At 42.2% G+C, this 25901-nt stretch overlaps 1 protein-coding gene across 7 annotated transcripts in view; it reads right to left on the bottom strand.

Annotated features, from left to right (window-relative positions):
• Positions 1–961: 961 nt before the first annotated feature.
• The window catches only part of ERG (ETS transcription factor ERG), a 138431-nt gene continuing 113491 nt past the window's right edge, over positions 962–25901 (bottom strand). For 4 of the 7 annotated variants that reach the window (XM_056492177.1, XM_056492169.1, XM_056492185.1 and 1 more), the window contains 8 exons: positions 21092–21243; positions 17445–17648; positions 16497–16577; positions 14522–14593; positions 8695–8763; positions 8334–8390; positions 6715–6762; positions 962–3013 (listed from right to left, as the gene is read on the bottom strand). In XM_056492177.1, coding sequence (XP_056348152.1) covers positions 2493–3013; positions 6715–6762; positions 8334–8390; positions 8695–8763; positions 14522–14593; positions 16497–16577; positions 17445–17648; positions 21092–21243 — 1204 coding nt within the window. In that variant the 3' untranslated portion in view covers positions 962–2492. The remainder of the gene's footprint in view (positions 3014–6714; positions 6763–8333; positions 8391–8694; positions 8764–14521; positions 14594–16496; positions 16578–17444; positions 17649–21091; positions 21244–25901) is intronic. The other 3 variants (XM_056492203.1, XM_056492194.1, XM_056492213.1) reach the window with 1 other exon arrangement.

Below are 25901 nucleotides of genomic sequence, written 5' to 3'. Positions count from 1 at the left end.
CTTACAGTGCTTATTTCCTTGCTCAGGTCTCACATATTGCTAACACAATCTTGTGCCACCAAGACACTCCTAACACGAAGCCTAGTGAGTTTGGTCCCATTGCTACCCAAAAAAAATGGATATGCAGAATATTTCCTATAAAACCTGCAACCACACCCATTTTGTCTGGGAAAAAGGACACAGAAGAACAGCAAGAAGGAGGGAAACAGAGGGCTGAGCTGTCTGGGATTCCTGCAGCAAACACTGTGGAGAGCCACTCATAAATGTCAGGGCTCATTTCCAGACCAGTTCTCCAGATGGGAAAGAATGGAATTATGGCAGTAGGCACCAGAGTTTGGGGCCCAGGGTACAGAGTGGGAAGCCTCTGAAGCTAGAAGAGAAAAATAAAAATCCCTGCCCATTGTAAACAGCCAGGATGAGATGCAATGCCAAATGAGCAAGGCTGCCACACATTCCATTCTAAAGTGGGGAATAATGGAAATTGTTCATTACTCTCTTTATTTGCTAATAATGATACAGAATGTATTAAGGGCAAGGGGGCAAAGTAATTCAACACATGAGTCAGGAGGAAGATACATCTCAGGCTGAGATTCTGCAGCATAACTTCATGGCAACAAAAGATAATTTCTGAGTATGAATACTCTTCCTTAAAGGCCTCCCTTAGGCTTCATTTCCAGTCTTGGGCATGGAGCTGTCGATGAATTAATTTGGGATGGTTGCAATCTCTGGGCCAGAGGAGCTCAGCACAGGGATGGCAAGGCTCAGTTAAAGAAGGGCTGGAAGTGTTTCAGCAGAACTGTCTGGAAAAGAAGACACACAGCACCTGTGCACTTTACACTCAGGCTGTTTGCTCCTACATTTTCACAGCCCAAAAAAGCCAGGCCTGTTTTAACCTGGTGAGTAGCAGATCTGGCACGGGTGCGACACACAAAAAATGCAAACACAAATGCAAACCACAGTGTCAATCTGAAATTGCCATGCTAGGCCAAGCTTATTTTATTACATACATTCTGCAATCTAAGGACTAATATGTTCATAATGTAAACATTAAGCATACAGAGTTAAAATTCAAGGCCACAATAGTTTTTTTGGATTGTCCCTTTTTTTTTTTTTTTTTTGGTTTTTTTTGTGTGTGTGTGTCTTTGGTTGGCCGAGATCAACTCGTAGTGTATAAATGCATAAGTTATATAATAATTATATAAAAAGGAAAAAAAAAATAACATTGAACTTGTATACTTCATTCTGACAAACGCACAGCGTTCGCGACTCGTAAGAAAAACTGGCGCCCGCCTAACAAAAATACTCAGGTGATTTCTGATTCTGGCAGTCAGGGGTTGTCTCTTGCTCTAACCAATAGGAAACAAACTCCCTTAGTAATGATGAGGTTCTAACTGGTAACTTTTAAATATCAAAGACAATTCCAGTTTTGCTTTTTTTTTTCCCTCCTAAAAAAAAAAAAAAAAAAAAAAAAAGAGAGAGATGCATATTCTGATTTCTCGCTTCTTCTTGCTTTTCCCTTTTCCCACTTTTTATTACTACTGAATCAAGTCTGTTCCTCCTGAAATACTGGGAATGGTATAATACTGAGCAATATGTTTCACAAGTCCAAACAAGTGTTTCTTCATAGTCCCAAACTACAAAGTTTTCAGTCTTTTCAGTCTCTATTGGTCAAGAAGTTTCTTTCCTCCCCTTCTCACCACCTTCATCCTCCTCTTTCTCCTTCCCTGCTTCCTCTGTCAGGTGCAGGCCTCTGATCTACAATCATACACTTGCCCTCCAGCACATTCTCATTGCCCACATTTGGCTCAGGGTTCCTGTAAAACTGTCAAGGAATCTGGAAGTTTGGGTTGTCTTCACAGTTTGAGTAGCTGATTCGCTCTGATGAATGGATCTGGTTTGATTTTAACTACAACACTGCTGTTCTACTCCAAATCAGCTTCCACAGTAACCAGTCTCTTCTGCTGATATGTTTCTATTTTTTAAATACAGATAGGATTTTTTCCCTTTTTTTTTCCCTTTTACCTCTCTTTTGTAACGATCCATATACTGTATGTTAGGTCACTATAGACTTATCCTTATATTGCTGTAGTATAGTCCCAGTTTTGCACTAGCATGATATCAAACTTTACACACAAGCTTATCAACTTTTTAAGACCACCAGCTTCCGTAGGTTTTCCTTATCATTTCATGCTTCTACCTACAATAGTCTATTGTTGTTTGGTCCACAGAGTCGATGCCCATATACATTACATTTTAGTATCTTAATACTTCTTGGATATTTCCTTGAAATCCCTACTACAAAAAAGTCTTTTTGACACCTATTTTTTAAACGTGGTTTTGGGTTTCTTTTTTTCCCAGCCAAACCTTCACTTGGTCTCTTTAGGCACTTTTAATAGGAGTACTCCAACAGAGTTCATTGCGACTCCTCAGCGACCGAACCCCCAGCGAGAAGCGCCTTTGCTTTCTGCCTGGTGTTTCTTCCCCCACCCCACTTAGTAGTAGGTGCCAAGATGAGAAGGCATGTGAGCAGCTGGCAGCCTGGTGTTGGGGTAGATCCCTCCGGTGGGCGAATTCCAGTAGGGATTGGGGGCGGCGAAGAAGCTGGAGGACGTCACGGGCAAGGCAGGGGGGTGGGGAGCCACAAAGTTCATCTTCTGGGGGTGCGCGTGGTAGGAGCTCATGTAGGGCAGGTCCGACGGGTATTTGTACATGGAGGACTCCGGGGGGTGCGGCTGCAGCGCCTGGGCGATGCCGTGGAAGTCGAACTTGTAGGCGTAGCGCTTGCCGTGCACCTTGGTCATGATGTTCTTGTCGTAGTAGTAGCGCAGGGCGCGGCTCAGCTTGTCGTAGTTCATGTTGGGCTTGCTCTTCCTCTCGCCCCAGCGCCGCGCCACCTCGTCGGGGTCCGTCATCTTGAACTCGCCGTTGGTGCCCTCCCAGGTGATGCAGTTGGAGTTGGAGCTGTCGGACAGCAGCTCCAGCAGGAACTGCCACAGCTGGATCTGCCCGCTGCCTGCGGGGAGAGCAGAGCGGGAATGTCAGCGCAGCTGGCCCTGGAAAAGCCCTTGGGATCTTGTGCCCTGAGACAATGAAACCTTTAATGAGAGATGACCTTCTCCCTGCCAAAACCCTGGAACACTGATCTTAGAAAATTAGGATTTTAGTCACCTTGCCGAAAGTAATTAAAAGTTAGAAATTAGAAGGAAGTAGTTATCTGAAACTTAAATAATTGATTGTCTGTCGTTTCGTGTTTGCTCAGCTGCGCTTACAATGGGAAAAAACTAAACTAGTGAGCAGATCCAAAGGAACATGGACAATGCAACCAGAACCCATTCTCTGAAAAAATTGGACTATCCCCAGAAATCATTTGTATTGTCATTGATAGAAAAGGTCAAGAGTTTAGGGTGAGGAAGACTCACCTTACTTCCTCCTTCTAAGGCTCCTCCCCACGAAAACGACCCCAGACTCAACTGAAGGAGTCAATCAATGCTTAACAGCTTTTCAAGCTAATTACCACAGGAAGGGGAGGATAGGAGGGGCTGTTATTATGAATACATATTTGTTTGAATCCTTTGTCAATAAATAGACTCTGTGATCACCAGTGACTTTGCAGTGTGTATTGGAGGATTACCTCACTGAATAAACACACACTTTCTAACTTTAAATTGTTAGAGAGTCTTTTGTCTGTCACAGTTGAGTATCAGTATTAGACCAATACTCATATTTTGGTAAATCAACCCCTGTTATCATTTAGGATTTCTATTGGTCTTTAACTTTACGAGATGATTGGTCTTTTCTCACCTAGAATCCTAAAGTAATTGGATAGTTCTCAACTTATAATTTTACTGGTTAGAAATTCAATCCTCCTGAAACCTATAAAGACCCCTTGCTATGCTATGTAACCAGATTTTGATGGTAGAACCCTTCGAAGAAACAAAGCTACTTTTGGAACCTCTACAGCAATTCCCCAAGTCTCGTTCCTGGCTGGTTGAGAAGCTGAATTCTGCCTCGGGGGCTCCTGGAGCTATCCAAACCCCACAGCAGCCCAAAGCTAGAACCACCCTAGCCCAGGCAGCTACAAATAATGGCAAGGCATCAACCCTGCTGGCTCTCCCCGAGGACCCCATTAGGAAATGTTGTGATGTTGGCTCCTAATCCTTTCTATTAACCAGTCCCCCCTTCTCCCAGGACTGTCTCACGAAGGGATAATTGCAATGTGTCGTGTTTTCCCTCATGTGAGTGGCAGAATGCCATTCCATGGAGATTTAATTGTTACCTAATGTCATTCAGCGCAGACAATTGATGGGGAAATAATACAGCGCTCATTTAGGAAACTAATCTCTAAAGTTCAGCACAAACAGCTTTCACTTGCGTAACACTCGGCTTGTTCTCACAGCATTATGTTGCAACTAAGTGTTCCCTGCTATGGAATGAGCCCACACAAAATGGAGAAGTTTAGAGTGAGCTGGGCCTGTGCCAAACCATATCATCCCTTTGCAGCATTTGGGGAAATGCAGAACGGAAACTTATTAGCTTGCTGTTGCACTGCATACAACCAGAGGGCAAAACAATTGCAAGAACAGTGAAAAGGTCCATAAAATACATCCTTGTCATCATTCTGCTCCAAATGAGTTAAAATTATTATTTTGCATTAAGACATAAAATGTTGCTGTTGTATTTTTCTCACTCTCTGCCAATTCCACCGCAAAAAGAAAATAGTCTGCTGTAAACTTTGTAAAAGTGAGGTAGGGCAACAAAATGTGTCCATTTTAGACAAGTGAAAGAAGATTTCAAAGGGCCTTGCCACTGACAGTCATGTTAGAAGCTTAGCATTTCTTAACAAAGCAACACTGAAATGATGCAAAATGCAGCTGAAGCAGCTTGCGATGCAATCTGTTTCACAAGCACGGTGTCAGCAGAATTTGCCAACCAGCCTGGATGTGCTAACTCTGAACTGCATCTCTGACCAGGAATCAGTTGAGTTTCTTTCTTTTTTTTTATCCAAGCCAGCTATGTGGGTACAATAAACAAGCTTTTCTTTAGAAAGCTTATAGTAGCAATTACAATATCGAGCTGGAGCAGCATCTGAAACCCATTAGCAGTTTATACTTCAGTGCAACTGAAACCCACATTCATTTAAATTGTATTTATCCAAACTGGCCTTAATGAATTTCTTCTGTTCCATTAACATGCATTAAATAAACAAACAAACAAAAGAATCCATGGTATGAGCAAGGCATGCAAGTTTTAATACACGAAACATAACAAGAGGATTAGGCTTTGAAAATCAATAAACAGTTCAGCACTGGACAAAACACAAATTTTTGAATAAGCAATCCAACATATGTTCTAACATAAACACTTGCCTTCCAAATGTAATATATAGTCCTATGAAAATAAATGGTTGCTGTCAATTTCCTTTTAATGAGAGAATAATTCCACTGATTTATAAACACAGAAAACATGTTAAAGCACAGGAATGATGGTGTGGAGGAATTCCATATCCAAATGTTAAAAAAGCATCCCAATCCAGATCGTGTTAGTGTCATCCACAGTGATGAAGTCAACCAAATGGACACTTGATAAAATTTGGCAAGCCATGATTTATGACCAAATTAAAGGGATGTAGGCCCCCACTTCCAGTCAAGACCAGTGTTGCCTGGAAACCCCCTTCACCTCAGGCCATTTGGAAAATCCTATTCTTAACACTTGCTTAAATACTTTCCTCTGCCACACAAAACTGTTTAGAGAGTCAGCTAATCTAGAACTGTCACTTGGGAGAAAGAAAAGGAAACTGAGCAGCATTTTGGCAGTTGCAGGCCTTGAAAATCCCTAAGATTGTTGTAAAAAGAAAAAAAGAACCACTGTCACTGGGGGCTGGGGAGATCTGTGTGGAACTTGGAATGCTGTGACTGTCCAGGCAAGGGACACAAGTGGCACACACAGTGTCACTCCACTGTGGTGGGCTGTGGTGCTGATCACGGTGCTCTGCAGCCCCATGGACCTGGAGCAGTGGGATCTGCACAATTCCCAATCAGAGCCACCAAATCCCCCAGAACATCCCTTGTCTTTAGCAAAAACATGCTGGTCCAAGGTCCCACTTGATGATCCTTGAGGTGTTTTCCAACCTGTGAGTCTGGAATTGTCTTCCAAGCGACACATCCCTATCCACAATGCATCCCATTGCCTTCCTGAGGTGGGAGGACATTCTCAAAGTGTTTAACCCAGTTATTATCTGCAAACAGATTACACTTTCCTGGTTTTTTGTTTTCTGTTTCCTATGTATTTCTGCTGGGTTACTCATCCCAAAGTTGTGTAGTCATCAAGGCCAGTATGATACTGTGTTGTGGATTAACAGAATCTGGGACACAGCTGATGAAGAGTGGTAAGAGATTTGTGCCCTTCTGGATTTGTACCAGAGGGGGTCTCTTACACCCCTTAACCAAATCCTGACTTTCAGGCAACTGAAATGAACTCCAGCTTCAAAGGCTGGACTCTTTGGAGGTCCTTTCCAACTTTAATAATTCCTCAGTCCCACCCTTGTGTAATTCAGAAATTCTGCAACACACTGGGTACCATCAGCTCCCCCTGAGCCATGCTGAAGAGTGGGAAAATCAGGGACACCCCCTTCCAGGTCTGGTCTTAAAGATGAAGTGGGGACACTCAGCAGTGAAAGAAAGGAAAACCTCCTAAATCAGGAAAATCCCTTCTCACCTGGATTTGCAAGTCGGCTGCTGGTCGGTCCAAGAATCTGATATGGATCTACAAAATTGTGACAGAAAGATTAAAAATCCTGCAAAAGCAATGTCAAATATTTTAGGTGCTATTTCTGAGCCTTGCAAGGGGCAGTGTGCACTGCCTGATGGGGCAGCAGGTCCAACACCCAAGCAATTTTCTCCCTCTGCATGGCAATATTTGCATGTTTTCCTTTCAAACTCGGTGTGCAAGGATACACATTTGCTTTTTGTACTGCATTAATGTGCAGATGGATATATTCAGAATGTAAATTCTGCTGTGAAGCATTCTGGTGGTGGAATCCCCATCCCTGGAGGTGTCACCTGGAGGTGTCACTCAGAGCTCTGGGCTGGGGACAAGGTGGGGATGGGTCACAGGTTGGACTCAGGTTGTTTTTCCAACCTCAGTGATTCTGTGATGGCATCCCATGGATTAACTCTGCAACTGGGGTTTTCAGAAGAGCTTCTGTCCCTTACAATGCCTGTAGCATCTCAGTATTTCCCTCTAGGAATTCCCTCTGGAAATGAAAACTTACTTTGGCCTGAAATCCAGCAGGGAAAAAGGGAGGGCTGTGACAGCAGCCAAAGCAATGGGCTGCAAGCTCTGAGTGACCCTGTGGCTTTTATAGCCAAGAACACAATCAGGTTACATTCCTCACACATTTAAATAATCTGTGAAGCTCACACACAGCCTCTAAAAGGTCCTCAGGACTTACATAAATCATTGGTATATTTCTAGGAAGTTTCTCATGGTTGGAAGGCCAGATTAGATAAAACACTGTTTGGGCAAAAAATCAGTGTAATACTTCCCAGGCAGTCTGTGCATGAGTTAATAAGATCTAGTCATGCACAGTCTTGTTTAGCTGTAACAAAAACCAGAATAATGATTTAAAATCCACGTGATAAAAACTGGCTCAGAGTCTTCTGATCTAAGAATATCCTCTAAATCTCTTTTATTTCCTCCTTCTAACCTTTTGCTGTTAACAAAAGCCATGAGTGAGTCAGGACCTTTGTAGTGCTCTCCAGCTACCTGCCCAAAATACAGCTGAACTTGCAGTCAGGGATTAGGTCCCACCCCATGGATTTGCTGCTCTGAAAACACAAAAGGCACCCATTTTGCTAAACCACTGGTCTACAAACCCCTAAACTTCTGCTTTCTTTTCAGTTTTCCAACAGACTGAGAATCCCTCTAATATTCCTGTGTGTTTTCAGGAGCAAAATTCAAATGGTTTCTGTAGGCTGCAATCCATTCTGTTTTTTTGGTTTTTTTTTTTTTTTTTTTGGCTCATTCACATTTTCCTCACATTTTCCAGCTGCTGGTATCTCAATTGCTGAGGTCTTTTCACATTTCTACCTTCCACCTTTGTACCCAAAAATGTAGATAGATTTTTATTTTTTTTAAATGGCATTTTTATTCTGGAAGGTTGTCACTGCCTTTAAACATTGCGTTCATCCCAAATCCAGCTGCAGACAAACCCTGTTCTATCTGGGGTTTTGGTGGTCTCCAGCTGGAGTGCTCTGAACCACATTCTGCAGTTTGACTGTTCATCTCATCATATTCAACAAACCCAGGCAGAATTCAAACCAAATGACACCCACCTAACTGAGGACGCTGGTCTTCTGTTTTGGGAACTGTTGAGGATGATGGCTGAGTAGCTGAAAATGGAAAAAAAAAACCCCATGTAGTTATTTTTCCAGTTATGGACCTGCTCACCAAATCTATGAGAGATCCCCAGGTGTGGAACTCCTGCTGCCCTCTGCTCCAGGATGGACACAACAGGATTTAAAGCTCATAAAAAGCTTTTTAAGGCTCTGTGGTGATGGACTTGATGAGTTCAAGGAAGGATGTGGCTGCCCAGTGACCCCTCCCCTATTGCCTATACAATTGGCTTTCCAAAAATGCATGGATAAAACCCCTCCAGAGCTCCTGCAATTCCCTTTGGAGTTAACCCACTTTTACCTTTTGACTGAGGGCTGGGGTGGCTGTGACTCGTCCATGCTGATCTCCTGGCTTGCTCATATGGCAAATCTGTGAAGGAGAAACACACTTATTCATGCAGATGTGGCCTAAAGTGGTTATGTCCAGAAAGGGAACATTTGAGGGGACTCAGGGTTTGGAGAATTATTGAAATAGGCAGGGGATTCTTTGTTAAAACCTTGATCATTATTGTCTCTAAAAACAACAATTGTGCTCTGCACTGCTCTGCAGATGCACCTGCTGCTGGCAGAGGTTTGAGCTGCACTGAAATAGAATCTTTAGAGCAAAGAATCTTTAGAGACAGCACAGAGTTCATCATTTCCAAAGGTTCAGGGTACTCCCTCCAGTCCCCTTCCTCAGCCCAGGACACCAAGGACTGGCACACACTGACATCATGAATAATCTGTGCTAGCATCTTGCAGGTAAAGTCCCCCAAGAGCTCATTTTATGCATAAACCCTCCCAAATTCAGCATCTAACAGGATTTCCTTTTAAGAAGACAGGTTTAGTTGATTTATTCCTTTCTGCTTCTTAGGACAAGCTCCTTAAATTTACACATCTAAATTTGCATTTACCTTTCTCTCATTTACTCATTACTTCTATTTTATTTCAGTGCTTTAGCATATTTAAAATAATGAAAAAATGAAACCATAAAAGCTTTCTTCAAAAAGCAAATGTAGGAAATTCAAATGTTTGGTTTACCCTTAGAAATCTTTGGCAGTTTCCTGTGCTTTTCCACGGCTGCCTTTAACACATTAGCTAAAATTACTGCCAAAATCAGAGACTTATTTAACTTCTAGAATCTCAGGAAGGTAGCAGTGCCCACCTGGTGGAACTAAGACTTTCAACACTGCTTGTGCTTTATTTCAGAATTCATGTTTGGAAATGAAATGAGTTAGAAAGCAAATAAACAGTCCCAGACAGGCTCTGTGTCTGCCCATTTCCAAGCACTGGGAAAAACAGCACTGCATGGAAATAAAGTGTAATGCAAAATGCACAACCAAACTGCCATTAATTTATTTAATCTGTTTGGCACTGCCACCTCCCAGAATCCTACACTTCAAAACCTTTGCTTTTGCTGAGATTTGCAACTGATTTTTGTACTTCATTTTCATAATGGATAACCTTGTATCCCTGATTTCTTGAGAACTATTCCACAGCTTCAGAGAAAATAATGTGAATTTTACAGGAGCTCATCTCTGAGCAGAACATGAGTCACTGTGACCTGCACATGTCCTGCCCAGGCTGAGATCAACACTGCTGTTTAGTTAGAGATTTTACCACCTGCCAAAAAGCATCCAGAATTACTCTGGTCATAATCCCAGTGGTTTGTGAGTTCTGTCTGTACAGAGGGGGCTCAGCTGGGGGGTTTGAAGGTATCTGCAGTCCTGCCTTGCCTGGCCAGTTCCCTACTCCATGGCAGGTTCTCCATCTCCTCTCTACATTCCCTTGCCAGGCAGATTCTGGTGACATAAGGAACATATTCTTTCCCTCCAATTTTTCCACTCCCTGCCCAGAAAGATGCTGTCCCAACCACAATTCCACCCACAATCTCTTCTCCTTTCTTTCTCCTTTCTCCTATTTTCTTTTTTCTCTCTTTTTCTTTTCTCTTTTCTTTTCTTTTCTTTTCTTTTCTTTTCTTTTCTTTTCTTTTCTTTTCTTTTCTTTTCTTTTCTTTTCTTTCTTTTCTTTTCTTTTCTTTTCTTTTCTTTTCTTTTCTTTTCTTTTCTTTCTTTTCTTCTTTTCTTTTTTCTTCTTTTCCTTTCCTTCCTTTTTTTTCTTTCTCTCTTTCTCTTTCATACTCTCTTCTTTTTTCTTTTTCTTTCACTCTGTCTTTCTCTCTTTCACTCTCTTTTTCTTTCTTTCAATTTCTCTGTCTCTGTCTCTCTCTCTCTCTTCCTCTCTCTCTCTCTCATCCTCTCTCTCATCCTCTCTTCCTCTTCCTCTCCTCTCCTCTCCTCTCCTCTCCTCTCCTCTCCTCTCCTCTCCTCTCCTCTCCTCTCCTCTCCTCTCCTCTCCTCTCCTCTCCTCTCCTCTCCTCTCCTCTCCTCTCCTCTCCTCTCCTCTCCTCTCCTCTCCTCTCCTCTCCTCTCCTCTCCTCTCCTCTCCTCTCCTCTCCTCTCCTCTCCTCTCCTCTCCTCTCCTCTCCTCTCCTCTCCTCTCCTATTTTTGGATCCCAAACTCATCAGACACCTGTGCCCTGAGAGCACTGGGAGATGCTGTGTGTGCTTGTACTTGTGGCACTTGAAACATACTTGGAACAAATTCACTACTGTGACAAAAATGTTTTGCTTTTTAACTCATCACATCACAAGAGGATCTTTTGACTACACCCTCTCCATGAAGAGAAAAATCACCTTATCAGCTTTTCTGGAAATAGAGCAAAGTTCCAGCTTCATGCTTGGTTCAGCATCAGCCTTGATAAACACATTGTTATCCCAGATAAGCAGATCTGTTCTTGTCCATGAGAAATCAGCACAACATGTCCTGATCTCAGATCCCTGATGGGAATGCTCCTGTTTGGTGAGACAAACCCCAGCCAGGTGTCCCTGAGCCCCTGAGAGCCTCACTGCCACTGCCACCTCATGTTCTGTGTGAAGGTGACTGCAGAAACCCTCCCTTGCACTGCCAGCCCTGCTCATTTCCCATTTTCTATTGTAGTGCCTTAACAATGGCACTGCTTAATTACTCTCTCCAGAACTGCACCCCAGGATTTGGCTGATTCCCACTGAACATTATTTATTCCCCCTCATTTTTGACCTTTTTCAAGTCATCAAGTGGCTGTCCCCAGGGTCTGCTTTTGCTCTCACATGAACTGTGCTTTGTTATGGGAAAACTTCTTTGCAGTCTGGTTGAAATGTGACATTTAACTCAAAGGAAAGCCACAGAATAAGCCAACAAAACAGTTTCCTGTAAGAAAACTGAATTTCTGTGAAAACCCCTTTTTTCTCTGAATAAAAATTCTGACTTTGAAGACTTCCATCAACTTTCAATTGTAAAAGATAAAATAAAACAGTATTTCCAAAATCACTACAGTTCTTTGTAGAAAATGTTTAGCTCTGCACAGAAGAACACAGACACCCTAAAACTAAACTGCAAGTCCACAAGCAATTGTGTGAGTGCAAAAAGATGTTGACACAAAGCATTTTGTTCTCTAAGTGTCATTTGAAATGTGAGTTAGATAAAAATGCTGAAATGAAGGAACTTACTATGTCTGATATGTGGTCTAGGATCTTTTCCTCTAGAGAAAAGTAACATTTTATTTTTCCATCACAGATAGGATGAAACAAATACAGAAATCATAGACCTTGTCTGGGAACAAAAAAATTCTGATTTTCATTTGAGTCCAGTGGAGAGCAGACTCATTCCAGCCTTTTCCTGAAATCCTCCATTGGAATAGCTTTTCCTGCAGGACACCAGGTCCCTCTGCTCTTATGTTACATGTTCACTTCTGCTGGGAATTACTGAGAGTTTGGGGTCTCTGGATTTATGTTTGTGATTGTTTCTACAGTTCTGCTTTGTCTTCTCATCCCTATTTGTGTTGACATTCCCCAGTGTCCCTGAGAGCTCCTGGGTACCCCAGTCTGCTTTAATTCTCCATGAAAATGTTTAATTTATTTGCAATATCCCTTCTTCTTCCACTGACACTAAGCAGGTGCTCTGTGACACTCTTTAATTTGATAATTATATCACGTTTCCTCAACCCCAGACTGTGATTTGAACAATTTCAAACCTCTGTATCTCTCAACATGCTCCAAAGATTTTTCCATACTCCCATGGCTTTCCCAGGGTTTCTAAGCACCTCCAAACTCTGCAAAGAGCTTTTTTTGATAAGGGATGATTGACACAGCTTTCCATGCAGGGGGTGTTTAATGGCACAGCCACATTTCCCATGGGATTCTCCACCATGGTTCTTCATTTGTTCACATTTTTCACTTTGGCCCTGAGCAGAGCAGAGGCTGTCACTGTGCCATAAATAAAGATGACTGTGTTAAGTTGTTCCTTCATGAGTGAAGGGGGCTAATTTGGAATCAGTAAGATATGCAAATAACTTGTGCCTTGTGCTGCATTTATCAACTTGAATTTTCTGTTGTTAATATATTGCCAAGTTGTTTCTCCTTAATGAACTTCCTGGGTACCTGGACAGGAATCCTGTAGAGGAATCTCTGGGTTTAAATAACTGCAAAATCATAAAATCATAGAGTGGTTTGGGTTGGAAGGGACCTTAAATCCCATCCAGCTCCACCCCATGCATGGCAGGGACACCTCCCACTGTCCCAGGCTGCTCCAGCCTCAGTGTCCAACCTGGAACTGAACATTCCAGGGATCCAGGGGCAGCCACAGCTGCTCTGGGAATTCCATCCCAGCCCTTGCCCACCCTCCCAGGGAACAATTCCTGCCCAAAATCCCACTCAGCCCTGCCCTCTGACAGTGGGAGCCATTCCCTGTGTCTGTCCCTCCATTCCCTGTGTCCTGTCCCTCCATCCCTTGGCAATTGTCTCTCTCCATGTTTCCTGCAGCTCCTTCAGGCCACAATTTGATCACCCCAGGCTGAACAATCCCAACTTCACTTAAGATGTCCATTACTGGTGACAGGCTAATTAGCCAGTTCTTCATTTGTTTCTTACGACACACTGATTTAAATTCTATTGTTGTAGGGTGTTTTGGTGACTGCATTATGAAAGCCAAATGTATGTATTGGATCAGCAGTTCCCTTTTTAGCCATTAATATAAACAAACAAATCTAGCAGAGTTTGATTTCTAAGGATCCAAACAAGTTGAATTTGTTGATGTAATAGTGTGGTAGCTGTTTGCTTTCCTCTCTTTTCTAATCATCAATTTCCACATCTACAGACATGCATTAATACATGCATACAAGGCTGTATAAAATAGTATCTGTATATCTCTTCCTGGACTCTACCCTAAAGCACAAATAAAATAACTGCTGTCCAAACCCCCTCTTTTTAATATGCCAATGTATCTTTTCACCAGAGCCCAGCCAATTCCAGTGCATGTCCCTTCAGAGCACTTGCATTTTTGTCTCTGGCTCAGTAATGGATTTTCTTTAAATTCAGCATTTGCTGCAGCTCTTCTTGATGTCTTCATGTCCCTTCTCTGCACTCATTATTGGAAAAGCAAATGTCCAGATTAGGCATTTTTACAGCATTTTTATGGTGAAGGGTGATAAAAAGAAAATCTTTGGCTTCACAGCCACGTCCTCACCTTCTTTAATTATTCCCATTAGCCTTTCACAAATCAGCACATCCACAAAACTTTCACAGGTTTCAAAACTTTGAGCATTAAGAACTTCTTTATGGTTTGATTTTACTTAAGACTCTTAAACTCATCATCAGATTGCTGTGGGTTCTGCTTGCCTCAAACATAAATAAAATGTAGAGAGCAGGAGAAGCACATATCCTGCATTTTCCACAACAGATTTCAAATAAAAGGGAATTTTAGTCTCATTTTACAAACAGAGAGCTGAAGGGCAAGTGACTGTGCTGGGACAGTGCAACAGAACCAGTGAACAGAGCTCAAGTTTCTGATTCCCTGGTGCTTTAAAAAGTTCATACAATTACTTCAAAGACAGAAATTTGTGGAAGAAATGGACTTATTAAACTGCTCTATTTAATTATTTCACTCTACACAATTATATAGACACAAATATATGTGATATAAGCATATAATGTGTGTGCTCAAAATAGAGCTTCATATTTATGAAAAGGGAGTTGCAGGAGAAAAAGAATGAGATATTTCAAGAGATGAAATGAGTAAGATCACAGCACACAAAAAGTGGTGATTGTTCATACCTGGCCTGGTTGCAATTCTTTGTGTTGCTTCTGGATAAACTGATGTGTTTGGAAAAATAAAAGTGGCACCTCCTGAAGAGAAAGAAGAGGACATAACACCTAAAGATTCATTTCCACAGTCCCTAAATCCATCAGTATTTCCCCTCCTGTAGAGTGAATGAATGAAGACTGAATAACTAATTTCTGCTTTTGGACTGTTATATATAAAAGTTCATCCCAATAATCTTTGCATCTACATCAATCCATTCAAATTACTGCATAAAAATCTGTGCAAAATCTGTTTTAAGAAGGAGGCAATCAAGCTCAGGAAATCCCTTCTACCACAACCACCTCCACCTGGGAAGGTGGCTTTGCATCCTCTGAAATAAAACCTCTTTGCCTCCATTAGAGCAGTCCCAGAAAAGTTCACATTTTCAACAGAGGCTTTTGGGTCAGACTCTCAGATATCTCATTAATCTTCCTCAGAGTGAAAAAAACCAAAGTATTGAGCTTGATGTAGGAAATGGACTCTCCCTTTTCTCAGGCACTGAAATTGCTCTGACTACACCAATGGGCTTCTAGTGACCCTCTCCAGGAACATCAAAAAGGTCAATTACTGCTGACTTCAAGAACTTTTTTCTAATTCTTTTGTGGTCCACTGAAAATTGAACAACTAATTTCCCATATGCTGATGATCAGCATGACATTATTCACACTCCCCAACGACAGATAATCTCATTTTGGTGAAATTAATTTCAGAATACCATTGTCAGTGCACACTTAGAGAAAAAGATAACACACAGAACTGCTGAACAACACTTGGATATCTGTAAGTGGAAGCTGCTTGGCAAATTAGAATCTCTAAAGCCAGAGATGGAAAAGACCAAGTCCATCTATTTTTAAAAAGGACTTAAATCTTATTCCAAACCACATCAAAGTAAATGGAAAAAAATTTTGTTGCCTTTGGTGGGGTTTGCAGCAAGCCTGGAGCCCACAGCAGGACTTTGCCACTATGACCAGTGGCAAACCTCTAATCTCAGGGAAAGATCTTCTAATCCAGTGAATTGTGCTGTGAAACTCACTCAGAGTGAAAAACAAAATAAAATATGAAGGAAGAATTGCAATCCAAGTTTTGTTTTCTTTTTCTTTTGCATTATCCTTTGTATTATCTTTTTCCTTTCTCATAGAGAGTTGTTATTTCTGGTCACTGTAGGTAACTAACACCCTCAGGCATGATCATGCAAAATTCCAAACGTCTTTTGTAGGGATAAAAACCACATTATTTGTACAATTCCATGCCATCCTCTGTTGCACAACTGTTAGAGCAAGTTAAAATAGACTCTGAATTATTTTCATAAATATTTTAATTTGCATACTGAAAGACAGATGAGGCATATGTCATCCTCCTGCCTACACTTATCACTTTCCTGGGCCAAATTCACAGAAGGGTGAATATCAACAAAAATAATTTTGAATTCAGATCAGGCTTTGTGGTGATTACAACATCAGACTTAGTGGAATTCCCAGCTCAAGTCCCACAGCAGGTAGAAAATGAGAAGAGCTAACTGCCTAAAGAGCAATTTTATTGGTTTCCACCACATTTAGCTCATGGGAAGGGAGACACCCCCACTCCCCAGAGCCCAAAGCACTTCTGAGCTCCAAGAAGCTTCTAGGGATCCATGGAGTAGATCTGACAGTAAAATGGATAAAAAAATCCTCAGGTAAAAGGCCCCAAACCTGCAGTTTGATGCTGTGTCAGGGACCCCATTCTCCTGCAGGACACAAGGAATTTTTGCACCATTTTTGCACCACCTGGCCCTGGGGGATCTCACCTTTTCTCTGGGTGTCTGTGCAGAAAACACACAGACAGCAGGGAGGGGATTCTCTTGCCTCCCTCCTGATTTACCACTTCCATTTTTTTAGCAAGCAGCCCATGGGAAGGAATCCTGTGCTTTTAGAAGATGACCTACAGCAGTGGGAGCAGTGCCAGCATTACCTGTGTTTCTAGCATGCATTAACCGTGGAGAGTTTTGTAAGGCTTTATCAACATCATCTGAAGTCAAATGTGGAAGAGGAGCTACAAAACAAAACAAAAAGCAACACCAAAATGTAAAAAAAATCGTGAATTATCTCTTTAAACCATATTTTCCCCTCACAGGATTGCCTGAATGTGAATCTACCAACAGCCTGCAGTTTGGAGGGAGGTGTGTGGGCTACAGGGTAAATTAGGGCATTCATTTATCCAATATCATAATTTATTGTTATGAATGCACAAAATTTCTGGCTGGTTATTGGCAGTGTGCGTGTGGAGGAGACTGCACCGCACTGGTGTTGCAATGCTTGGTGGTTTTTTTTCTCTAAAAACCATGTTCATTTTAACTTCTTTCAACTGAGGCAAATTTTCCTCAAGCTTAGGTGAAAGCCCTCAATCCAGGTAATCCCTTTTTTCCCACTGAAATTTTAGCCATGCACTACAACTAATTTGCATTTGGACTTCAGGGACTGTTCTTTTTTTCCCATGAATTTACAGAATTTTTTTTATTCAGTTCAGCTGAATCTTCCTGATCCTACCCAGAGAACAGCAAACTGCTGCCAGTCCTTAGAATCATGCCTGGAATTCACTTTATGAATCAATGTTTGCACTCTCCTTTAGTTAAAATGGAAAGAAATGAGTATGTGACCAGAAAAAACATGAGCACTGAACCCCATGTGATTTTTCCTCCTGCTGAATACTCTGAGCTCCAACTCGATTTTTCTCTGAGATGGATACACAGAAAGAACCCTAATTCTCCTCTTTGATAAACATGAGTGAAATTAATGGGAATCTTTCCCAGCTCAACAGGATTTGGGTTGTTATATCCTTAGGAACGACAACATTACAACAGACATTTGTAAACCCAATTGCTGACAGCAGGACCGGGTGCAGGCACGACTGCAGGCTTACTCTCTCTGAGGTAGTGTAGGTGTGACAGGAGGATGTCTGCATTGTAGCTGGGGGTGAGCCTCTGGAAGTCATCCTTGGTCATTTTGCAGAGCTCCTTGCCGTCGATGTTCTGGAAGAGCAGGATGTCCACGTCCGGCAGCCCGTACTCCTTGACCGCCCACTCCAGCCACTGGCGCACGTGGTCAGTGCTCCACAGCGTGGGGTCTGCAGGGCCACACGGCACAGAGTCAGCCAGGGAAGGGGGGCTGCTGACCACCACACCACTGGAAAATAATCCCCCCTTTGCTGACTGCTGGAGGAATTAATTTGGTGTGCTGAGTGCGAGGGAGAACAAGCTCTGAGTGCTGGAAACGAACCCTGCGCTGCTGAGTGAGCTCCCCCTCCCTTGAAAAAAAAACTATGATGCCTTAAGCTTTAAGGTTTTTTTTAGTTTTATATTAAGGGTTACTAGGATCTTTTCACAGGCTGGTGAAGACAAAACATATTAGGAAAAAGTTTTTTATGGAAGGAGTGATAAAGTACTGGAATTTTCCCTGGGGAGGTGGTGGAGCCACCATCCCTGGATGGGTTTAAAAAAACACTGGATGTGGCACTTGGTGCCATGGTCTAGTTGAGGTGTTAGGGCAGGGGTTGGACTTGATGATCTTGAAGGTCTCTTCCAACCTAGTCATTCAGTGAATTCTGTGAAAACAATTCTATTCCAGCTGGGGACTCAAGGACAATCTCTTCAAACTTCCAGCTCTAAGCATGAGCAACGTGAAAAGAGGAGGGTGAGCAAGCAAGGAGGGTGAAACTCATGATTTGAGGCTGTTAATTGGACAGTTGACTCCTGCATGCAAATGGACTAAAACCTATAAAAATGTTTTTTCCACCTTGGAGCCATCCTGGCACCTGGACTGTGGCACTGGTACTGCCAGGGTGTGACCTTTGAAGGTCTCTCAATAAATATCCATGTTATTCCTCTTAACTCTGTCTAGCCTCTATTCCAGCTCCTCTAGGCATCACTTACACTAAGCAAAGAACCTTTAAAAGCTGTAACTCTCTTCACTACTGAATCTAGCAAAACCCACAAATCAGTAATAACATAACTAAACAAACAAAAACATAAAAATCAAAAATTCAAACAGTAAAAAGTTCCCCTCAAATTACTAAATTAGCCACAATAGTCAAAGCTTTTCAGCTTTTTTCTAAGCCTTTCAATTTAATTATAAATTCTACTTATGTTACCAATATAACTAAAAAAATAAAGACTCAATCTTACAAAACATTAGCAATATGTTAACTATTCCCACTCAGCTCTTCTGCCTCTTTGTTTTCAGGCCTTTTTAGCCACAGATTGACAGAGCTTCTGGCCCACTGACAGCACTGCAAGCTGTAGCTGAACAATTTCCAAAACTCTCTCTTCAATCCTTATCTCTATTCAAGTGAAATTTCCACTCATGCCTGAAAGAATCTTTCTTGGGTGCAGACTAAATAAGCACTCACAGACTTAGGCAGATTTTTCCACAAACTAGGGTAGGTCTCTATTAGAGTATTAAAATATTCTGCATTATTTTCCCCAGACTGCTGTATTGTACATTGCTACACCTGTGTGGGTTTATACTCAATACTTGAAGTATTGGCAAAAGCATCTGGGGAAAAAGAGTCCCAAACAATCCAGATTTCCAGCAAAATGTTTTTAATGAATCCTTAATTTTAATTTAAGCTTTATTTTTTCCCCCCTCTAAACTCTTCATTTTCTATTTCTCTCCCATTCTACTTTTCCTTGTTCTTGAGTAAGGAACCAACAACATGAAGGTGCCTCAGGTCATATCATGAAGAATTTGTACTTTTTGCAGAGAAAATATTAAAGCCAAGAGGAAAAAAATTCTTCAAGACTTTCTTCCTTATCACCTTAATGACTCTGTGATTTTGTGATATCCTCAAGGCTGAGAATGGAGCATGTGGATATCAACTGGCTGTTGTGCATCCTGTGAAAATCTGGGACATGGATGGCAGCCTAAATAGCTTTTTTATGGCTTAACTTCAGTGCCATTCCCTCTATTCTCACTGTTGTTCAGGCTGGTCTGAAAGAGCTGGAGATCTCCTGAATTCCACCAAAAAACACTTAAAATAATGCCTCATCTGGGATGAAATTAAGCAGGAATCTAGAGGGATGAAGTCTGGTGGTAAAATTTAGGTCTGGATGAGATTGCCCACACCTACAGCAGAGAACTCTGGAAACTTCAGCTTGCTCTGAAGAAAACAACCAAACACCAGGAAATCTACCAGAATATTTTCATTATGTCTATAATTTTTAAACACCCCTTAATTACGACAAATAGAAAATTACCACAGCTGAAAATCTGAATTTTACTTCTAACTTTACCACATGACCTGTACACTGCCTATGTAGTAATCAAAACCAGCTGATTTTTACCCAATAATTTCTTCAATTGACCTCAAAACATCAAGGCTGTGACTGTGACCATCTTCTTCCTTGGAAGTCACTCAGATCCACCTCAAAACATACCTCCAAGACTACACTAAAAAAAAAAAATCTTCTGCTGAGCTAACCATGCTAAGGATTACTAAAACACTTTTTTTAAAAAGTGCCAAACACCAGGAAGGGAAATATTTTAGAATAACATTCAAAAGCTGTGTATTTCAGTGTTGGCAGGACACTCTTTATTCAGAGCATCACCCTCCTGTCTCCAGAACAGAATTGACAACATCATTGCAGGGGACACTGCAACAGATGTGCCCACACCTTTCTTGACAAATAACTGAAATAATCACAACTTGCAAAATTGGCCACACTCAGTACTCTTGCATGTCTAAGCAACTGAAAAACTGTAAGAATATTAAGCAACATGGCAGAGGCAGAAATGTTTCAGGCAGGCACCTCTCTGCTGGAGAGGAACCAGCAGCAGAACATTCACTCCTGGCTGCAGGTGTTGAGTTTACCCTGTGGTTCAGTAACACCCACAGATGCTGTGATGCTGTGACTTGGAAATGGGCACACAAAATACCCCAGGTTTGTTTGCAGGACAAGGCAGCCAGAAGTGACAAGAAGGCAGCAGCTTTCTTGTCCCATCAACTGTTGAATCCCACAGCCAAGCCTGCCAAGGCTGACCAAGAATTTCTCAATTGTGCTCTTACATTGCAGTGGAGTTGCCAGTTTGCTTATTAAAATGTTTTATGCTGCCCAGACTCAGGGGATAACTCACATAAAGGCTTTTCATGCCCTGTTTAATCCCACAGAAGCTACTTTTTGGTGTTTTCAAAGATAATCTGCGCTGCAGTGATCCTTTCTCTCTCTCTCTCCCACACATCCTGCACCAAGCTAATCCAAAGGATAAGAAATAGAGGTGCTTCTTCCTTTTGCCCACTTTAGAGTGAAATCCCCCAAAAGGAGCTACAGGAGTCAGATAAGATCTGAGTGCCTGTTATCAGCCTGTTCTGCTGCTGAAATGAGAAGAACAGATTGAGGACATGTCCTCACTGTGATCCTCCTCTGCTCATTCTCTCCATAACCCCTAAAAATTACTGCTCTTTTCCTCCTCATCACCCCCATCACTACTTTTTCCAAACCCTCTTAAATAATCTTAGTGGGCTTGAGGGAAATGCAGTTTTTCAGCCTGTAGTTTTGGGGTGGAGGGTCTAACCTGCTGGCACAATGACTCTCCGCTCGTTGGTCGTCATGTTTGGGGGTGGGACGTGCTTCTCCTCCATGTAGTTGCCATAGTTCATCCCAACACTGTCTGAGCTGCTGACCATCTTCCCTCCTTTTGCCACGCTGCAGTCATCTGGAGAATTCCTAGGCAGACAAGAAAGGTGGGTTTCCATTATTATCTCAGTCCTTATTAATATCACCTGGAATGAAATGGAAAACTGGGAGTTGAACACCTGGAAAACTCAGTACCCCCCATCCTGTGACTCTGCAGATTCCTCCAGTTGTCTAAAAACACCAAGCAGGTTCAATGACCATAGATTTATTTCTGTTATCAAAGGATCAGGCTCTCAGTCTCTCCAGAAATTATAAATACTAATAATTTAATTCCAGACATGGAATGGAGTTTCACTCATGAGCTTGCTCAGCCTGGTGGCTGCAAGGAGCTGCATTTCCCTCTCCAAACATCTCACAGACAACTGAGAAACACAGAAATGCACTTATTGCATATTTTCCTGGGGAAAACTATTCTTAGCTGCTGTTGTCCAAGCAGTCCAAGGCTTGGAGAGCTGCCCACCTCCACTGCCATCTCTGCTCCACACTCAGCTGCACCTCATGTCATGAAATGTGTCCACATTCCTATGGAAGGCTCACAAAAAAAAGGAAACATTTGCCAAAGCCATGATTCAAAATGCCACACGCATGACTGGAAAAACCTTTCAGCTCCTGACTAGCTCAGTCTCCATGGTACTGCAGTCAAGACAGGGAAATCTGCAGAGGATCTGCAACCAGACACCTCTTTAATTTTGGCTTTGCTTTCTGAATAGAGTCTTTAGGTTTAACATCCCACTGGGGGTTCCCTAATGGCATTTTAATTGCATCACAGTTTTCTTTCTGGCAGACAGAGACATATTTGTCCCTTAATTTAATGTCTACAACGTGTTTCATCAGAGGGAGAAAAATTGTTACAAAAATCAAAATAAAGAACTCAGCCATGGGGAATACCTTTAAATGTAAAGAGGTTGTTTGGCAAGGGAAGAAGGGTGTTAGCTGGAGTTTGGTTTCTTTAGCAATACCTCATTACTAGCAAGCTTTCCTTTAGTCCTGCCATTTAACTCCTGAAATTGTGCTGTGCTCTCACTAAACAACAGGCAAGTCACAGATTCATGGAATCACAGAATGGGTTGGCTTGGAAGGGAATTTAAAGATCACTCAGATCCACTCCCTGCCATGTCCAGCCTGGCCTTGGGCACTGCCAGGGATCCAGGGGCAGCCACAGCTGCTCTGGGAATTCCATCCCAGCCCTCCCAACCTTCCCAGGGAACAATTTTTTTCCTAATATCCAGCTAACTCTTCAATTTAAGGCCTTTCTCTCTTTTCCTGTCTCTCCAGGCCCTCTCCAGCTCTCCTGGAGCCCCTTTTAAGCCCTGTGACTCAGTTGTGTTGACTGCTCAGCACTGCCATGGTTCAGGAACTAATCCAGTTATAATTTTCACATGAGTGTTTTAAAAACAGAACCAGCACTGGGAAAGCTGAAAAATTAGTGTACATGTTAAATACTGAAACAAAATATAAAGTATAACATTTTTATTTTTTTTTCTATGCAGTGTTTCTACTAATTTTACCCTTCTGTGTTAAGGTAGATATTAAAGAAAAAAACCAACTGCTGCTGACTTTCAGTTTAAAAATAAAATATATCACAGAGATCATTCAATGGCTGACAACACCATCTTTAGGAGAAGGAAGAGGGCCCTGAATGCTGCCTGGAAAACACTGGCTTCACACACTTTTTCCAGGATGCCTCCAAACACACCACACACCAATTCTGCCCTGGTAAAAACCCTGCACCTGCTCTGCCAGCCCCAGGACTGACAAACAACCAGGAGGGGAAACACAGCCAGCACCTGCCCTGGGTGCTGGTGAATTCAGCCCTTCCTCTCACAGCCAGAGCACTTGGGCAATATTTGCTCAGGTTTAGTTTTGCTCTCCTACCACACACCACTAAATATAACTCTGGGATGCAGCCTACTTCTGTCCAAACAGAGCACAGCAAAACAAAGCTGCTTTTTGTTTCAGACATAAATGCTGAAGGAGAGCTTTTGTGATGATTCCTTGGGAGTGAAATGTTGGCTTTTTCTGCTTGCCTTTCACAAATAAGAATGGCATAAATGCATGTGTGAGCCTGCACTTTAAATTATGGATATTGGGAAAGATCCTCCACCACCTGCCCTTACACCTGTGCAGATGTGGACCCTGACTCCCAAAAGCAATTCTGTTACAAAGAACTATTTGGCCCATTCACTGAATTTTTAGGAAACAGAAAGCTAGCAACATCCTTTAGTTTAACTGGCACAGTTATTTAATTTTTTATTTTTTTTTTTTCCTGGGGAAAGAAACTTGGGATAAAGGGACTCCAAAGTGAAATATCCCATCAGTAGCAGCCTACAGCACTTCTACAAGCAATGGTGCATTAAAAACACTCTTGTAAACACAGAGCAGTAAATGATGTGAAAGATCCAGTAGCACACAGCTTTTGGCAACCTGACAGGGCTTCTGAGATGGTTTTCTGATCTGAATATAAACAGACAGGGGTGGGGAAGAAGATCATAAATAAGTCATAACTTTTCATTAAAATCCAGAAGCAGATGGTCAAGAGCTTTGTCCATTTAGCTCAGTGGGTGGACAAGCAAACCCTCCATCCATCAAATCTCCTAAGACCACGCTTAATTTCAGGCATGGAATCAGCTCCATGGGCTTTAACAGGACTGCTCTGGTACTTGAAATTGAGTGTGTGCCCTAAACCACTGAGCCAGGGCTAAACTCAACTGCCTGGAACAAACTCCTACAGTACAGAAAGCAAAACTGAAAATGCAAACAGACTCCAGAAAATGGTGTTTCTAGTGCCCAGAACAACAAGAGAGTGATTGTCTACAAAGGGGATTTTTTTTTTAGGGCTTTCTGTAAGTCTGCTTTATTTCTGAAGCACCAGGGGAGCAGGCTGGAAAAGCAGCTTTTGGAAAGTGTGCCCAGAATGAAGGGTGCAGCTCTGCAGTGATTCATCCCCAGCTCCAGGTCTGAAATGAAACCAGAGATGTTTTTCTTCACAGCTGCCTGTTATTTTTGCCCTTTGTAAATATACTGTGTTACACCTGGAACTTACAAAAAAAAAAAAAATTAGAAAGATGTAAGACTACACACAATCATGGTACCCAAGAACACTTTGTCCAGTCTTGAGCTGATAAATGTCTGATGAGAAAGTATTTTCTCCTTGGACCTGAAAGCCTCATCTTTATGCAGTGTTACTTAAAATCAAGCTGATTTGATAGTTAAATTTATCCCCCATTCCTACCCAAGCTGATTGGAGTTTTGCCAGCCATGGACTCTGATGAAAGCAGATGTAAGTTCATAAATAAGTGTATGAAACATATTTTTTCCTTTTCACTATGCTACTATTTTCCCCAGGTGACATAAAACACCTGTGTTGTGCTGAAGTGCAAGGTGTCAGAGAAATTCAGATCAGGAATCAGCAAAACCCTACATATGTCATTCCTGGGATATATTTCTGAGTTTCAGAGGGGAATACATGAGAAAAAATGGATTCTCCAAATATCTACATGTCTAAAGTTTATTTAATAAGCACATTTTGGATTACAGAGGCTGCTACAAGGTCAGCTCATACTGAGGGCATTGCAAAGCTTGTTCAGCCTCATCCTCATTCACTGCAGGCTGCAGTGAATTTGGTATCAGTGCTGCTTCCCCAAGGAGTTTGTCACAGAAAAAGTGGCCCATGAAGAAAAAGACTGAGAATTTATTATTTTGAAAAAAGTGGGGACAGACAGATGCTCCCAGGTAAGAAGGAGCCAGTGCTGAGACTCTGAGAACACTTCCAGGGGTGATTTTGGAGCCCTCAGTACTTTTCAGAGAATCACAGAATTCCAAAATGGTTTGGGTTGGAAGGGAACTTGAAGATCACCCAGTGCCACCCCTGCCATGGGGACACCTCCCACTGTCCCAGGCTGCTCCAGCCCCAGTGTCCAACCTGGAACTGAACATTGCAGGGATCCAGGGGCAGCCACAGCTCTCTGGGAATTCCATCCCAGCCCCTCCCCACCCTCATAATAAAGAATTTCTTCTTAATATTTAATCTAATCCTACTCTCTTTCCCTTTCTCTCATTCCCCCTTGTCCTGTCACTCCATCCCTTGGAAATATTCTCTTTCTATCTTTTTTTGTCAGCTCCTTCAGGCCCTGCAAGGCCACCCTGAGCTCAGCCCAAAGCTTCTCCTGTGCAGGTGAACAATCCCAGCTGTGCCAGCCTTTCCTCCCAGCAGAGCTGCTCCATCCCTCTGCTCCATCCTGGTCCCTCCCTGGACGCCCTTCCAAGATTTCTTGTGGAAGCAAAATTTCCCACAGAGAACTCCAGCACAACAGAGGCATGAAAATGGAGGAAAACTCTCACTGGTTGAAATATCCCTGGGGTGCTCCCACAGCCAAAGTGCTCAGTGACCTGGGGAGCTGTACACAAATAAGTAAATAAATGGGTGGGTGAGTAACTGGAAAAGGGTGGGAAGGAGCTGCCAGGTCTGTGGGAGGCAGGGAAATCCTTCAGAAACACATCTCTGGCTAAAGCTGCTTGAAGTGGTGATGAAGCCATGGGTAGTCTTTGCTATAAGGTATCAAAAGTAGTCCTAAGAAAAGAAAGAGAGAAAGAGAGAAAAACAGAGAGAGAGAGAGAAAGAAAGAAAGAAAGAAAGAAAGAAAGAAAGAAAGAAAGAAAGAAAGAAAGAAAGAAAGAAAGAAAGAAAG

Source organism: Oenanthe melanoleuca, chromosome 1 (assembly GCF_029582105.1).
Source record: "Oenanthe melanoleuca isolate GR-GAL-2019-014 chromosome 1, OMel1.0, whole genome shotgun sequence".
NCBI lineage: Eukaryota > Metazoa > Chordata > Aves > Passeriformes > Muscicapidae > Oenanthe > Oenanthe melanoleuca.
This window is presented reverse-complemented; position numbering and strand designations above follow the sequence as displayed.